This window comes from Euprymna scolopes, chromosome 15, assembly GCF_053919585.1.
Source record: "Euprymna scolopes isolate OS-2025 chromosome 15, ASM5391958v1, whole genome shotgun sequence".
Taxonomy (NCBI): domain Eukaryota; kingdom Metazoa; phylum Mollusca; class Cephalopoda; order Sepiida; family Sepiolidae; genus Euprymna; species Euprymna scolopes.
In genome coordinates this window covers 95,594,218-95,611,050 of record NC_136496.1, presented here as the reverse complement: position 1 = coordinate 95,611,050, position 16,833 = coordinate 95,594,218, and the positions used below count along the sequence as shown (strand labels likewise).

General features: G+C 30.9%; 1 protein-coding gene across 9 annotated transcripts in view; it reads right to left on the bottom strand.

Annotated features, from left to right (window-relative positions):
- Nucleotides 1–627: 627 nt before the first annotated feature.
- The window catches only part of LOC145294000 (metastasis-associated protein MTA1-like), a 157,147-nt gene continuing 140,941 nt past the window's right edge, over nucleotides 628–16,833 (bottom strand). For 5 of the 9 annotated variants that reach the window (XM_080140916.1, XM_080140918.1, XM_080140917.1 and 2 more), the window contains 3 exons: nucleotides 11,121–11,194; nucleotides 4,888–5,021; nucleotides 1,435–2,611 (listed from right to left, as the gene is read on the bottom strand). In XM_080140916.1, coding sequence (XP_079997042.1) covers nucleotides 2,479–2,611; nucleotides 4,888–5,021; nucleotides 11,121–11,194 — 341 coding nt within the window. In that variant the 3' untranslated portion in view covers nucleotides 1,435–2,478. Of the gene's footprint in view, nucleotides 2,612–4,887; nucleotides 5,022–11,120; nucleotides 11,195–16,833 lie in introns of all 9 variants that reach the window. The other 4 variants (XM_080140922.1, XM_080140920.1, XM_080140923.1 and 1 more) reach the window with 2 other exon arrangements.

Genomic DNA, 16,833 nt, shown 5'->3' with positions numbered 1-16,833 from the left:
GTGACAATAGAAGAATGCAACAAAACCAAAAAGTTAATAAAACAAAACAAAAAGAGAATGAATAAATGCGAAGGGTGAGGATGTGATAAATAATTGCAGTAGTGAAGACCAGGTGGGTGAATGGTGGGGTATATGTAACTGGGAAAATAAGAGACGTCTCTTCCTGGATTTTTTTTTTTTTATTGGGTTTTTAAAATTACAAATAAAAAGAAAAAAAAAAAAAAAGAAAAGAAAAAAAAACGAGAAAAAGAAAGCAGTTCACATTTCTTCTTTTAATGGAAAAACAAAAAAAAATATTTTTTTTTTTTAAAAAGAAAAAGAAAGTTCTTAGGGCTTCAACAACTGCAGAGACATTTGCCTATTCTGACAAATGAAAACTGAAGATCTTATAACTGCAAATAGTAATTGACCCTGGTAAGTACAAGAAGAAGTAAGGCTGTTTGGAAAAAGAAATTTACGGTGAAACAAAAAAATTGGTGGGGAGGGGAGGGGGATAAAATGAAATCAATAATAACATGAGAGGAAGTTTTATTGTCCAGCAAACCAATTGGCTGTATTGACTTTGTCTGCAGTTTTGTGTCCGATGACTAAAAGACAGGATCATCTTTTTTTTTGCTAAGCAGTGTTGGGTGGGGTGGGGTGGGGTGAAGAGGGGCTCATGAATAGGTAATCCATATGTGGCAAGCCCAGTAGCGCACACGCATCACCTAGACTAGATAAATACAACTGACTGAAAGGGCAGAGGTACAGATGTAGACACGCACAGCAACAGCAATCAGCTTCTTGTGCCTTGCCAAATCTAGGCTTGAGGGAGAGGGGGCAACAACTGAATGTTTCAGTGGGACAACTCGCTAGCCACAAGTCAATGTGTTAACGTACCTTCTCCTCAACTAAGAAACTCGCCGAATGGTCGACAGACAAAGGTTTGGTCGAATGAGTGAGCAAACAGGACAAATGCAGACGGCCATTTACCTTCTTCGTTCGGATTTCATTGCGTTTCTATTTTAGACCACAGCACTGGGAAATTGGATTTTCTTGGTTAATGTTTTACAATTTGTTGGTTTTCCTCAAGTCATGAGTTTTCTAAGCATTTTTTTTCTTTTATAAACCCTTCATTTCTTTCAAGATTTCTCAAGAGTGAAAGAAGAAAGGAAGCAGACTTTTTTTTTTTTTTTTTTAAAACTTTATTGTTAATGATTCTTATTTTTTTGCTGCTTATTGATTTTTTTTTTTTTTTTAATTTGGGCATTTTTAAATTTTTTTTTTTAAGGGAAGGGTCATTATTGTTCATTTGATAGAAAATGCTAAAATTTCTACGATAATACAAAAAAAAAAAAAAAAAAAAAAATCCCCCCATCCCCGTAAATTATAAACACTATTGTTGCGACCGGCCAGCTCTATACAATTGATAACCCAAATCAAAAAGTTCACAAGTTTCTGGCTGAGCTGTATGTTTATTTTTCTTAAATTCATTTTTGTGCTGCCATCGCATATGTACGATTGGTTGCATTGCACACTTCACACATGCATTCTCGTACCAAACATGGAAATTTTTATACATACACATGACATACAAAATAGTAGACAGCAAGATGATGTTGTTCTTGTCCATGGCCAAGAAGACTAAAACATGCTACTCATACAAGAACTATAGCCTGGCCAACGGAAGGGCACAAAGAAAAGATGGAAACAAAGGCAGAAGAGAGAAGGAGGAGGAGAAGGAGACAGCTCAATCAAGGGGAGGTAATCCATGTAGCGTTTTAGAACCTTTTTCTTTTGGCCACCAAAGTCGAACAGTCTTGACAAACATTTCATATTTCCCCTCAATGAAACTGATGGCAATGAAGATGATGATGACAATGGATAATGCAGAAGGAGGACTTTCAAACAATGCTGCCGATGCCACAGCAGTCCTGGAAGTCAGTTTTGATCAGTAGCAAATCTCCTCTGGCTGACAGCCAATATAGTAAATAACAGTTAATTATTACAGTAATAATATGAACCAAAGGTTTCTTTTCTTTTTTTTTTCCACCCCTCTTTCCTTCAAGAGCAGTCTGAGTCAAAGAATCGGAGATCCAAATCAACAAATATTTGCAGTCGACTTTTGCTGCCAATTCAAAATAAAAGAAAATCTCTGGTCAATTTGTCTTGTGAGTTTTTTTAATACAACCATCATGTGAAGTGACTTGGTTACCCCTTCACACCATGGCCAGTTGAGACTCCACGGTTGGGGTGTCGATTGCTGTCAATTCAATGTTATAGATCAAGACCAACAAGGGGTAGGAAGGAAAGTTTGTGAGAGTCTTCAGTGGACTTTCCCTCCCTTTTTCACTCTTCCTTAATCGGCCATTGCTGCTGTCCCGGCTATTGAATGGCTCAGTCCACAATGGGAAGAGAGAGAGAAAGAGGCAGCAATAGGCAGCAGAGATTAATTCAAAGTAGAGACATTTTTATTAAACTTTAAGGCTTATGATCAATTCAATCCAAGATAACTATTGCATTCGAGCCTCCACTTGGGGGTTGTGGTCCTTCTGATTCGGCTGGCAGTACACGCCAGGGATTCCGGGCAGCACGTTTGAAGTCCTGTGGCAAGAGCTGTCTTCGTAGTTTTCTAAGTAGAGAAAAAATAAATAAATAAATAAATAATATTTTTTTTTAAAGGATACACTAAAACTTGTCATATATATATATATATATATATATATATATATATATATATATACATACATACATACATACACTGATATGTGTGTGTGTTTAAACAAAAGCTGGAGAGCAATTTTTAGGCCACCTCCAATTTAATTAACTAGCTCAACCTAACAAGTGTTTTGGATCAAATATCTTTTATACACATGCAGTATAAAAATTTCACCCATTGAGATTGGGTTGTATCATCTGATTAAGGAAAGGTTAATTTGAAAAGTTAGTATAAGAAAAAAAGGAAAAAGTGTCTACTCGTTAAGTCTCTTTTCCTTTCCAACTATGGGTTAAATGTAGTAATATTTCCTTATTCCATTTAAAAAAAAATTTTTTTTTTTAATTTGGTTATTTCTTTAGTACTGATGATACGACAGAAGCGAAAGGGATACATATGGTATAAAATATGAGCAAGGATGGTTTTTAGGAAGGTGGTGGTGGTGAAATAATATAGAAAGGAAAGGGGAAAGAGCGATAAAGATTTGGCGAGATAATTATAATTTACAGTTAATTAGAACAATTAAAATGCAATTTTTTCTGAACATAATTCAATATTTAAATTAAGGAATCTTTTAGCATATAGTTTGCATGATTAAAATATATAGGAAAAAATAACCATAAGGGGTAAAAAAAATGCTAATTAACTCTGCTTTAGTAAAATATCTTACATGAATAAAGATTTTGTCCATCTGTTTATTCATAAAATTTTCTTTTTCTAAATGTTATATATTGCAGAATTTTTCTCATTTCAAAATATCAGAAATCTTAACTTAAAAAAAAAAAAAAAAAAAAAGAAAACATTGCATGAATACTCAACAAATTCATTAACAAATAAAGCAAATACCATAAAATCAAAACTGAGATGAAGTTCTACTGAATGACCTATTTGGACTGTTTTATAATTAAAGCTAAAACATTACTTTAACAAAATAATTATAGCTTTGGTGTGACGACATCGGTTTATGATTTGTTTCAGGTTTCAAAACATGAATTCAAACGTGAGTGATAAAAAAAATGAGCGGTTAAACATTAATAGTGTTAGAAATTAGTTTTAATAGTATTTGAATTTTCGTTGTTTTAAATACATATTAGCATGAAAAATATATAAAATGAAATGTTAATCAAAATTCTATAAGAAATCCTCATCTAGAAAAACATAGAAACAAGCTTCATTGTTTTAAAAATTTTGCTTTAAAATTGCATATTGATATTAAAACAATATAAACTTTATAAATATACATAAATGAACATTTTTAATGGCAAAAATGCAAGCATAATATACAAAATACAATTATGCACAAATTAGTACACAATTTCATATAAAAATATATTATGCTCATATTACTATTATTGAGTACTTATGAATTTAAAATGTATAAAAAAAAAAAGTAGAAAATATGTAGACCTTTCAGAATTTTTGAGATGAGGATCGGTTATTCATATTATTTGGATTTATCGGACTACTGTTCTCATCTTAAGTATGATTTTCACGTTTCAGTCGATATAACCTCTAAACTTCAGGTGTATCTTGTCAAACTCAGGAATTTGGACGGAATTTTGAACGAAAGCCTTTATTTACTTGACGGGGGTAGCATGCTCTTGTCCCGTCAGCCATGACTGAATAGAGGTCGTAAGTAATTTGTAATTGTATTTTTTGGTTAACAACACTGAGAATTGAACCTTTAACCTTCAGGAATATGTATAAAATTTGTATTACAATTGTCCGCAAAGACCTGTGGTGCAGAGGTTAGAGTACTTGGAAAGAATCAATTGTACCAAAAAATACAATTGCATATTACTTAGGACGTTTATCCATCCCTGGCTGACAGAACAAGAGCATGCTATCCCTGTGAAGTAAATAAAGGATTCCGTTTGAAACTTTGTTTAATGTCCCAAGTTTGAGAAGATACACCTGAAAAATGTCAAAGGTTACATCAACCAAAACATTGCGAAAATCACATTCAAGATGAAAAGAGTAATGTGATGAATCCAATATGGATAAACTTAAACATGGTGGTAGAAAACGATTCAACACACTTTTAGATCAAGTCTTTTTCTTAGGTTCAACAATAAGTTTCATATAAAAAAATGTTACATCTAATCATTGTCTAGTTTATCATCTTAACTTTTGCATAATTAGAAATCTACCAAGAAAATGAGGGGAGGGAAAGAGATAAGAGCAGTACTAACCTAGTTGTATCCGTGGCCAAAAAGTAAACATCATCCGGTGCGTCAATCCAGCTGATCATGTGCATTCTCGTAGGCTTTAGTCCAGAGGTTTTGCTTCGGCCGTTCATACTGTGCCTGTTTATGACTGACCCTCGCTGTAACCAAAACAAAGTTTTATGTCTATAAAATAAGCAAATACATAAAAAGTGGCTTTTTTTGTGTTTTCACCTTATCACAACCTGTACATGTAAGTTATACAACACCTGCACAGAAAAAAAAAAAAAAAAAAAATTATTTGGAACCTGAAACTCTCTTCACTTAAACCAGCCTTGTATTTAAAAAAAAAAACAAAAAAAACAAAACAAACTCTTTCCCTATTTATTTCCAAAGAAAATGCTACACTAAAAGCCTGGGGAAATTCATTTTTGTAAATTGTCTTCTAAGAAGAGAAACATTTCACATATTTAATGAAATCCTTAGTGTTTGTAAAATTGAGGGACTCGGCAAATTTCGTCTGTTTATATGATAAAAATTATAAATGGACTGAATATAACTGTAAGAAGTTATCTGTATAATAATCAACTGGTAAAGGGCTCAGAAATTCTAACCGAAATTCCTTTGAAAAATGCTAGTTGAAAAGTGGGATTTTAAAGACACAATGCTATATTAGCTTTCTGAACATTTTCTGTCTGCATCCTATTTTAATGTTTATCCATGGACCAACTTTTTGAAAAGAAATTAATGTGGTTTGGATTTACTGACTACCACATTCCAGCGAGATAAAGAAACCATATTCAGAAAGATCATAAGGATGACCACCAAAGAAGGTGGGGGCAAGGGTTTAAAACCGACATGCTGCTCCCAACAACCAAATGATTGGCTCATGACTGTGATAACTGGCAGAATTTTGTTTCCAAGCACGTGGTGATGCTCTAGAATATACAAGTCATTCAAGTTCTATTTTAATGAAGCTAACGTTTTGTTTATAAAAATTGGTAAATGTTGAAATATTCAGTTATTGTTTTTATAAACAAAATGTCAGCTTCATTAGAATAAAATTGTGCAGATGGATTTGTATTTCAGAAAAGCAAAGCACTTACATTGGGAGGGGAAAAAAAAAAAAAAAAAAAACCCAAAGCATTTGAATGTGTATGTTTATTAAATAAAAGATTAAAAAGTATAACACTCATACTTGGCACATTCAAACATTTGATGAATGGAATGTGAACATTTTAGAGAGGGGAAAGGTGTGTGCGATTTTATTGATTTGTTACAATTAAATTTACTTTCAACCAGTTCATTAAAACAGTCAAATTTGAATGAGGAGTGCTAAATAGAAAAGAGTGACTGCACAAGAAACAAGTGGAAAAGAACAAAAAGCTCCTTTATCTCAATGCTTAGAATTGTTCTGTTTGTCCTAAGAGGAAAATTCAAAGTTTTAAGGACTAGTTGTACTCTATAGGGTGTGTTTTATTTTTTTTAAGGGGGGGGGGAGCAAGAAACCAAGTTTAATTTTAGGTAGATGCCTTTCAGCTGTTGCAACTTACGACCGGATTTTACTGAGCCAATTTCAATAGTAATTAGTACCAAATAGGATTTAATCTAAGAAAAATATATATTTACAATAAAAATGGAAAACCGACAAGTGATTTCTAAAATTTTAAAATAGTAAAATACTTGTTTTCATACATGGAAAAAATCTGACAATAAAAAAGTTTGAAAAAATCTATTTAAAAATTCAAAGATTTGTATGTGTGAAAGATATTAGGAGTTAAATAAGCTTATTTATTGAATTTACACCAAATGTGCAATATTGTTTTTAGTGTCTGTATCGAAATAGGTTAAATAGAAATTGAACTAATTTAACTTGATGCTATAGCAGCCTCCTCGTATATTAATTACAGTCCCACGAAAGTAATAGTAATTCCCAAAGAAAATGATAGTAGTTCCTATTTAAAGAGGGGGACATCCTTCCCCCTCCTATATAATTATACTAGCAGGGCTACCCGGCGTTGCTCGGGACCGTATAAACAATGAAAAAACAAAAGCAGATATTGAACATATGTTTTATTCTTAGGGGAGAGGAATCTTTCATCTCAAGTTTTAGCGTTAATGACAGGTTTTTTGGGGGCCCCCCCTCGAAGATAACTGATCAGTTGACCAACTTCTAGTAGTCCGTTTGACGTGAAATTTCGATATTTGTCATCCGGGTGATGGGGCTTCGATATGATACCAAATTTGTCAAGTTTGGTTCCGTCTTTCAAAAGTTTTAGCGTTACAAACAAACATACATACATACATACATACACACCGATTTTTGCCTTTTATATATATAGATGAATCCAAAAAAGAATAGCCATTAGATTAAGTAGGAAAAGTGATTGGAAATAAACTTTTATCTATTAAAAATATGAAATGCATTTTGGTATCCAAACCCAAGCTCAAAACTAGTTTTCACACACTAAAATAAACAATCTGCCAAAATCAATTTTAATGTTTATTATAGTTCCCCATTGTTTTTTTTTTTTTTTTTATGTCAGTGTAACTAGACTCATTCAACCTTTATTTTGATTGCACCGTTGTGACAAAAACATTCTCCTTTTATGCTGATTTATTTTATATATAAACATTTTATGTGCATTCATGTGTCTACAATAAGTCAAATAGTGTTGCCCGCATTAGTAATAATTTAAATATGGACTCAATCACTTTATGTTGAAAATAATTCCGAAGTTATTTTAGCAGTAACAAATTTTATTACTCAGTTTTTTTTTTTGTTCATTGTATTTATAATTCTCATTTTTTTTTTTTGTTTAAATCTAATAAGGTTTACATTTTAAGTTTTACACTTTTGTATACTGCGTTAAGTCAAATATAGACTCATCTTTTTTTTTTTTTTGCTCATTGCATCTATAATTATATTCTATTTTTCGTTTGAATATGGGATATGCGAGGATCTATGTACAATTAAAACTTTTTAAGGTTTTTACAGTTTAGAAATTAAATTTGTTAACTTTTAAAGATCAAGAGATCATTTTAACTACAGGTTTGAATGACAAATGTTTTTGATTTCAGCAAAACATGTTTATTCAAAAGAAAGGAGTTTGGCAATTATTAATATTCATTTGAAACTTATGTAACGCTTGTAAAAGCTTGGAATTTGAAGAGGTGATAAGATTTACCATGATTTAATATTGAGGAAGAAATGGAAATGAAGCTGGTATTAAGATAAATTAGAAAAGATATCTACATTGGAAATCCTGACTTATAATGTAGATATAATCTTTTTGATTACTATATTTGATTTCATTAATGTAGCAAAAGTACAAATTCAAATTAGACAATTATAAGGTTTCTAAGAAAATGATGCTCAATCCAAGAAAAATCACCTGCAAATAACAAAAGAGCAGTAACAGCTATAATTCTTGTATTCTGGTTTGGAAATTTGAAGGATGAGAATAATTTAAAAATTGAGGAATATTAAAAATTAAGGGGGGGAAAAGATGCAAAAAAAATTTGTTAAATAAAAGATTAAATTAAGATTAGAATAAAACCTGTGGGGGTGGAAAAAAGTTTTTTTTATTAAGAAATCAAAGCAGAATTAAAACTGTTTCTGCTCCATATGTTGCACATGTATCAAGTGTTAAAAGTTTTCATATCAATTCACTTTCAGTTGTCATCTTGTTTTTATCATATTTAAATGATGAAGATGAGAATGAATAAAGGAGATGAGGTGTTAAAAGAAAAACAAAAGATGGAAAACATGATGGAGCTGCAAATACAGACTGCATCAATAAAAAGAAGCTGTGAATAAGCAGAGACAAAAAGAGAGGGAGGGAAAGAGACAACATAAAAAAAAGGATTGTTGCTAACACGGAAAAAAAGACACAATCGAGATATGAAATTATTACACACATACATATACACGCACACACTATATATATGACAGAATGCACAAAGAATACAGAATAACACATTGAGTTAGAATATCAGTTGAGAAAAATAGTCTTATCCATCAAAACGTTTTGTTTCTTTGAAGTTTGATAGAGAAGATCTCAGTGAAAGAATGGATTTTCAGAGAGAAACTTAGAATGTAAAGAGAATCAAAAAAAAGTTAAAATGAAAACAAAAGCAACTTAATGACCCTTTTGCCGTGGAAATGCCAAGAAAGCAAAATTATTTTATAACTATCAACAAATTTGAATTTAATAACCTATGAGGTTTTCTTTATACATATAAAAAAAAATATAAAAATATAAAAAATAAATTTTAGCCTACTCTAAAACTTGTTTTTTAAATATATTTATGCATTCGTAATGAAATTTGCCAATGCAAAATAAACACAGAAAGGAGGTGTGAGGACACATCATGTCTGATATATCACAAGAAAAAGTGCAGTGAATTATGTTCTCAACATTCCCTGGCATTATGGGCATTTTGAAAAGCCCTTCCCCAGCAAGCAGGTCCAGCTACCATAGATATTGATGACGGGCCATTATCACTAAAATATTTACCTGGGATTCAAGTTATCTAGATTATTGGATAGCCTCTTTTTTTTTTTTTTTTTTTTTTTTTTTTTAAATAAATTAATAGAAACATGCACCAAGATATGTAAAAGTTGCCAAGTTTTTCAAGTTTTAATGAATGGCAATGATATGGCTAGAAAAGAAATTTTTTTTTTACAATTAATATTGCTTCAATGAGTATTACCTAAACAGGCAGAAAGATAAGATCAATTGTCATAAGTGGAGACAAGTTTTATCTAAAAGTACAGATGGTTAGAAATATGCAACAAAAAGGTGTGTATAAGAAAAAGAGCTACAAAATACCCAGATATATTTACTTTTAGCCAATAAGCAAACCAAAAAGTAAGAAATTTACCTGAGTTTGCAGTGGCTAGTCATATTCCTGTATTTTCTACTAACCATTGCATGTTAATACTCGCTAAAGTTGCAGTATAGTTAATAGCTTGGAAGTTGAAAATAAAAGTATAACTAATAACATTCACCCAATTCATTAAAAATTTTATTTTCTAATGACCTGCATAATTTTAATTTTTGGAAACTGATTGCAAGATTTATTATCTCTGAATTTGTTATTGTAACTTATCGAAATATAAGTGGGGGAGAAAAGTTATGGTTTTTATTTTTTTAAGATGGTTGCTTAAGTTTAGATAACTTCAAGTACAGATAGTTTAAAAAAGACTTAACCCTACCACTAACCCTAATTCCTTGCCACCTAGGCTTTCGGTTATTGGTAGGGCAAGTCATTTTTTCAACTAATTGTTTCAAGGAATAAAGCTCCACAAATAATAGTGGGCCAAGTGGCCTATAATGTTACTTTGACAAACTGAAAAGCTCTGAATGAAATGATAGAAAAAAAAAAAAAAACTTGGAAGTTTAAAAGCATTCAAAGTAAAATGCAATTTTAATGTGTTTGGGAAAATTTGTTTGGTGTGTGTGTGTTTATATTTTTTCTTAGCTGTTAACTATACTGTAACTTTAACCCATTATCCTGTTCAACTTTAAGGTGGCTGGTCACATAGTAAAGAGATTCGATTCTACGCAGTCAACTAAACAAAACTTTTGCCTATCCATTTACCACTAGATCTAAATATTCTGCTAGAAAAAGCTTGTCAAACTACTTTGTGTATTCTTCCAGTCAAATAAACAGCAATACACGTTGGCCAAATTGAGAAAATGGCAGCACTAAATAACGTTCAAGAAATCTTGTTGAAAAATAAATTTAAAATCTAACCAAAATAAGAAAATTTATTTAAATTAAATCCAGTTTTCTTTAAAAAGAAAAAGAAAAACAAAATCCTTTTAATTATTGTCGATTGCTAAACGAATCGCATCGAGTAAGAAGAAATGTTCGAAGCGGTGCATATTAGATACGAGTGGACAAATTGGCAGCAATTTTACAGCTGTGGATGGGACGGAGGACACGTTCCAACCCCCAAAATGACGGGCCAAGATAAAACAATATATATATATATTTTTTTAGATTTAAGATCAGTGAAAAAATGTGCATGCCTGAACACACACATCTTCGTCTAAGAGAAAATGGAGGGACGATGACTGCCACCGCAACACAGGTTTTAAGAAAGTCGGAGCAGTGGTGTGTATGAATGAGGCAGCTTTGTATAGTCAAAGGATGTAGATGTAGTAGTAGTAGTAATAGTAGTAGTAGTAGTAATAGTATATGTCAGCAAACCTGGGAATTAGCCAATCCTTTAATGACCTGGTGCTTACCATTGTAGCTGGTGTTCTAAGAACACTTCCTGCTTGCCGAATTACTCCGAGGCCCTGTCGTTTAGCAGGAGGACCTAAAAGAGAAATTCTAATTGCTAATATGCACTGAATATGATTTCTTGTTTTTTTTTATAGCTAGATCCAAATCTTAAGTACGAAATCAGAATTCCACAAAGCTCAAGTGCTGCTCAAAAATTTTCGTTTCGGCTGAATTTGAAAATTTTGCATTTCAGAAATAAATCTATATCTAACTTAAAAAATAAAATAAAACAAAAAAACAAAAATAGTAACAATGGAAATTAGAGCCAATCACCCAGTTAAATAGTTTGAAAATTATTAAGTCAGCATAAACTGTCAATTACCTAAAGAGAATACAAATGACCAGAAATACTAACATATATATATATATATATATATGATTGTTGAGCTGGATTAAATCCGACGATATGAAATAAAATGGAGGTGAGTATCCAGGTCCTTCCACCTCCATTTTATTTCATATATATATATATATATATATATATATATATATATATAATTTTACAAAAAGCTATTATAAACATGTGAATAAAAATGCCATTTTTTTTTTTTTTTTTAATTAATTGTAAATAAAAATATTTTTTACAGGAGACATCTCTAGTCTCTGAGAAAAAGGTATTTTACCTGAAAAATGTAAGACCCAAATCAAAAAAAAAAAAAATTCTTTTAATAAATTTTTTTTTTTTGCATCTTATGGCTTATAACAGCTTTTTGTTCAATTTTCAAAGGTAAAGCTTAACAGATATTTCAAATGAACTCTTTCCATTTTCACTATATGTCATTTGTTAGTGGTGACAAAAAAAGGGCATTGTGTTACATATTTATGAGGAAGGGGATCATGTCAGGCCAAAGACTTGCATGACTGTGAAATCACACCCAAACGAAGAGATGTTCTTTCTTTGCTATGTGAACCATAATAAGAGGTTTGAATTAAACAACTCCGTTCACATGTGGAATTTTCATGAACCTGGAGAAATAAAATATCTTGTTTAGTTTGTCCACAACAGAAATGTTAAGGAGCGGCACATGACCAAAATAGTGGTATGAAGCCAGCTGAGAAGGCAACATATCTTTCGGTGCCATTGATCAAAGTATACTTTATAGGAGATGCTTGTAGTAATCATAAAAAAAAGGAAAATTTCGGAGAAAGAGGGGGGAAAAAAAAAAAAAAAAAGTGTTTCTCAAACAATTCACCTCGTCATTTTACTTGGTCACAATGTTACTCTGGGTGATTATCTTTATTGATATACAAGTCTTTTTTTTTTTTCACAGACTCTGCTGTCAATTGAGACGGTCAATCTATACAACTTTACAACTCCTAAATGGATGGATAGTCCCTCGTCTACCACTGTTGAGGCTTACACAACATTTGCCAGAGTCCGAGGCCTTAGCATTATCTCCTAATAACATGTGAAAGTCATGCTTACAACTTATTATCCAATTCGTAAAGAGCCTATTATTTACTTTATATATAATAATGTTTTAAATTCAAGTGAATATACTGAAAGCAACATTTGTTTAAAATTGATTCAAGTTTATTTATAGAAACTTTTTTATTGCAATTTTACAGTCATTTGTTTTGTTAAGCCTCTTTTTAAGGAGCCATTTTTAAAAAATTTTTTAATTTTGAGACCATCTTGTCTCTACAAAGCTTGAAGTGTTAATTTTTGCTATTATGGCTCATGAAATAAAATTAGTAGAGTATTTTCCCTTTTATCTTGTTAAAGTTAAAAAATAACAGAATTTTTCTACTTTTTAATTAAAAAAAAAAAAAAAAAAAAATTTTTTTTTAAAAACTTAATTCTAAAATAATTAACCAAAATATTTTGTGTTGGGTTATTTTGAATTCATATTCTGGCTGACATGATATTTAATAGTGAATAAACAAGATTAGTACAGAAATCCCTCAAAGAAATATAAGAACATAAATTCAGCAGAGAAAAGTATTAAGATTTCTTTATGCCACACAACCATAACAGTACCCAACCTAAAGACAGACAGCTGAGAAAGGAAGGGATAAAGCTAAAAAAGGTGCAAAAATAAATAAATAAAATAAAAAATAAAAAAAATAAAAAAAATAAATAAAAGAGAGAATAAAAATCTAGTCTTTTTTCATAATAGTTGGGGAAAAAATTAAAGTTAAATACATGACTGAACTAAAGAATAATCTTGAACATGAAGGAGAAGCAGGTTTATATTTGGGGGGAAAAAAAAAGAAAAAAAAGAAGAAGACCATTTTAAAGCAGCAGAACAAGCTTTTGTAGATAATGCCAGACAGGAGAATATGTAATATAAATTGTAGATAAGAATATGATAATAGTTAAGAAACCGATTTGGGAAGGAAAAGAAGTCATCGCATTAATACACACACAACTGGGAGGGGGCTTTGTCTTTCATTTTGGAAGGGAGAAAATTCTGGCTTTCAATCTTGATTTTGCAGAAAATACAAAGCAATTCTTTTATGGTCATCATGTGACCCAGTCTGGTTGCTGACCTTCTGCAGTCAGCCTAATTGACACCCTACTTTTGTTAATCCCTGTATACACACACTCCTTGAATATCCCTGAAGACAGATGTTGGTAGAGACATTAGAATTTCCTCCTTCCAAAAAGAGGATGTTAACATTTTCCCCAATTCTGTTAAAAATGTTCAATTGAAATGTGAAAGACATACAAAATATCAGTGAAATTAATTATGACATTCGGATGTTTTTTTGTTTCTATTTAAGCTTGCTACATTTAGCTCTCTAACAGGAGTTAACCTGACATATCATACATCCATCTCAGATTTACCATTCTTTATAGTAGAAAAAAATGTGACCCTATTTCTATTAAATTAGAAAAAAAGTTTGCAAAGTCAGTTAAATATTAAAAAAAAAAAAAAAAAGCTTCTTTTGTTGTATCAATTTCTCCCAAATACGCCTCCCAGAAAGCTTTGACTCATAACCCCTTTATTCTCTAAATTTATCTGTATCCCTATCCCCAAATTAAATCCTAATATCTGAAAACATCATCTGCCCCCCCCCCTCCAGAATTTCATCTTCCCTTACAAATAAACCCTTATAATGGTCATTCCTTTATAAAAATTTTTCAACATTAATTCTTAATAGATTTGACCCACTGTAACCTCAAATATTTTTTATTACAGTAGAGAATTCTCGCAATTACTATCCATAATTAAACCGACCTAAACTTGAAGATCCATCGCCTCCCCTTACCACTGACATTTAGCACACTCTCTTCACCCCACATCTTTGTTCCTATCATTCACCTACTAAATTTCTATAGTTCTGTACTTTTTAACACAGGCCTTACCATCAAATTTCATTTGCTTCAGCTTCGAACTGTGTCACATATTTCAAAAAATTTTTTTTTTTGTATCAGTTTCTGTATAACCAAGAGCTACTCCTGGAATTTATTAATACATTACTTGGATCTTCTTGGGATTCGCAATCTGACAACAGGATTATCTACATCATCAACGGAGGAACAACATATTTTCACTCTAGAACAAAAAATGATATCCTGAAATTAATTGCGATTCCAAACTATTGCTCCGAAAAAGCGAGGTAATGTTCAATTATGTTCTAGTCCCAGCTCTAATATCCTAAAAAAAAATGGAAAAAAAAAAAAAAAAAAAAAAAAAAAAATGCAAATTCTCTACCCCCAACAGCTATCACTTATCTATTATCACAATATACTCCTTATATTTTTATATCTTTTCATATCATTTTTTTTATACTCCTTTGTATTTTTATCCCATTATTCTACAATTTGTTTATCCTCTACATTATTCAACTAAAATCTTCCTATACTGTATCCTTTATAATTTATCCCCTCATATTTATTATCTTAATATTATTCCCAATAATTTATATTTCCTTTAAGCACTGCTATAATTTTGGATACCCCTCTAAAATATATGGACATAGCATAAACCCCATATTTCATATAAACCCTTTCCATAGCTATAACCATTTAATACATGATTAAACAAGCATCTTCCTTCAATTAACTTGCACTATATTCTCCCAGAGTCTAATCACACATTTTGTCTACATATATTGAACTCACTATAGCAGATATATCATACACCTACCTGCATTATACAGGGTGTCCGTAAAGTTACTATACAGTTTTATTGTATTATATTTGTATTAATAGTTAATATATTACAGGGTGACTGTATAGTAACTTTACGGACACCCTGTATAAAAAAAACTATACTCCTATATCACAAAGATCAATTTGGCTCTTCCAAACATCCTTAATATTTTATTTCGCTCCTAATGTAACTATTGCTAGATGTCACATACCTATTATGTTACCTAGCATCTTCTATCCTCTTCTGATGAGAAGCATTAGGCTTCAAAATACCCTACATCCTAATTGATGTATACCCTTATTAAATAAATCTATATTACTATAGTTTTATATCATTTTCTTTCTTTATTGCTTTCTCCCTCTACATACACACACACAATTTATTAAATAGTATTACTGCTTGTGGTGATATAAACCGTTTACAAAGGACTATTCCAATTTTTATTACCTTTGAGAGGAGAGAAAAAGAGAATAAGCAATTTGGAAGCAAACCAATATTTGTGTTAAATATAAAATTCTTCAAATGTTTAATAATTTTTTTTTATAATATCATTAAATCGTGAAGAATAATCTCCGTGCTCTTAAAAAATATTTGTAAGCATAGCAACAACATGCAACAGAAAGGATACAACTGGAATTTCTACAGGTTCCACTAGTCTATATAATAAAAAAATATGCGTAAATAACAAAAATAAAATGAATACTTTGTTCATAAGTTAGCTGACGAACGCGTGTTTACAGATTTTTTTTTTGTGTGTGCGACGACGCACAAAAATTCTTATGTTTATAAGCGCTTGTCAATATTTCTAACGACTAGCATAAAATGTTTTTATCCAATTCTTTTCAAATTTTAAGACAAAAGAAATGAATATTTTCGCTATTAAATAATGTTTGAACACATTTCCCATCTTTACTTATCTTTATACTACAAAGCGTTAACTTTGAGATATTCTAACTTTTGAGTGGAAAAATTTACAGGTGTTCAAATTCCGTAGCAATGCCAATTCTTTTCCCTAATTAGCTAAAACAACTAGAAACATTGTCGACGGGTACAACTTCCGCTACGAGTATTTATATGAATACACCCCAATCACTTATTTGCAAAAAGTGATCTACCGCCAATGGGCATGCTATGCTGACAGGTTTCATCGTTAATGGTTGGGTTTAAATAGCGATTTCTTTGAATATACAAACCACAAAAATATTAAAATACCATTTTAAAGTAAATTTTATTGTGAATCCAGTTATATAAGTTTTATTTTGATGGAGGTAGGAGAAATGTACTTATTACTGATTTAAAAACAATGAGTGTCAAATTAAGTAGCAGTGTATGCCTTGTTCAGTGCTGAACGTTATGGTGTCTGGTATTGCTAATTAAATTTAACCAAGTAAGCTTGTATTTCTAATAATATTTTTTTTCTTATCAATTCACTATTTTTATCACTTTAAATAATGATTATTAACTTTATGACTATCAACCCTTTTGAGGTTATTTAATTCTGAAACACTATACATTAATTGCATACATTTAATTGAATACAAGTTGCTATTAAAAAAAAAAAAAAAAAAAA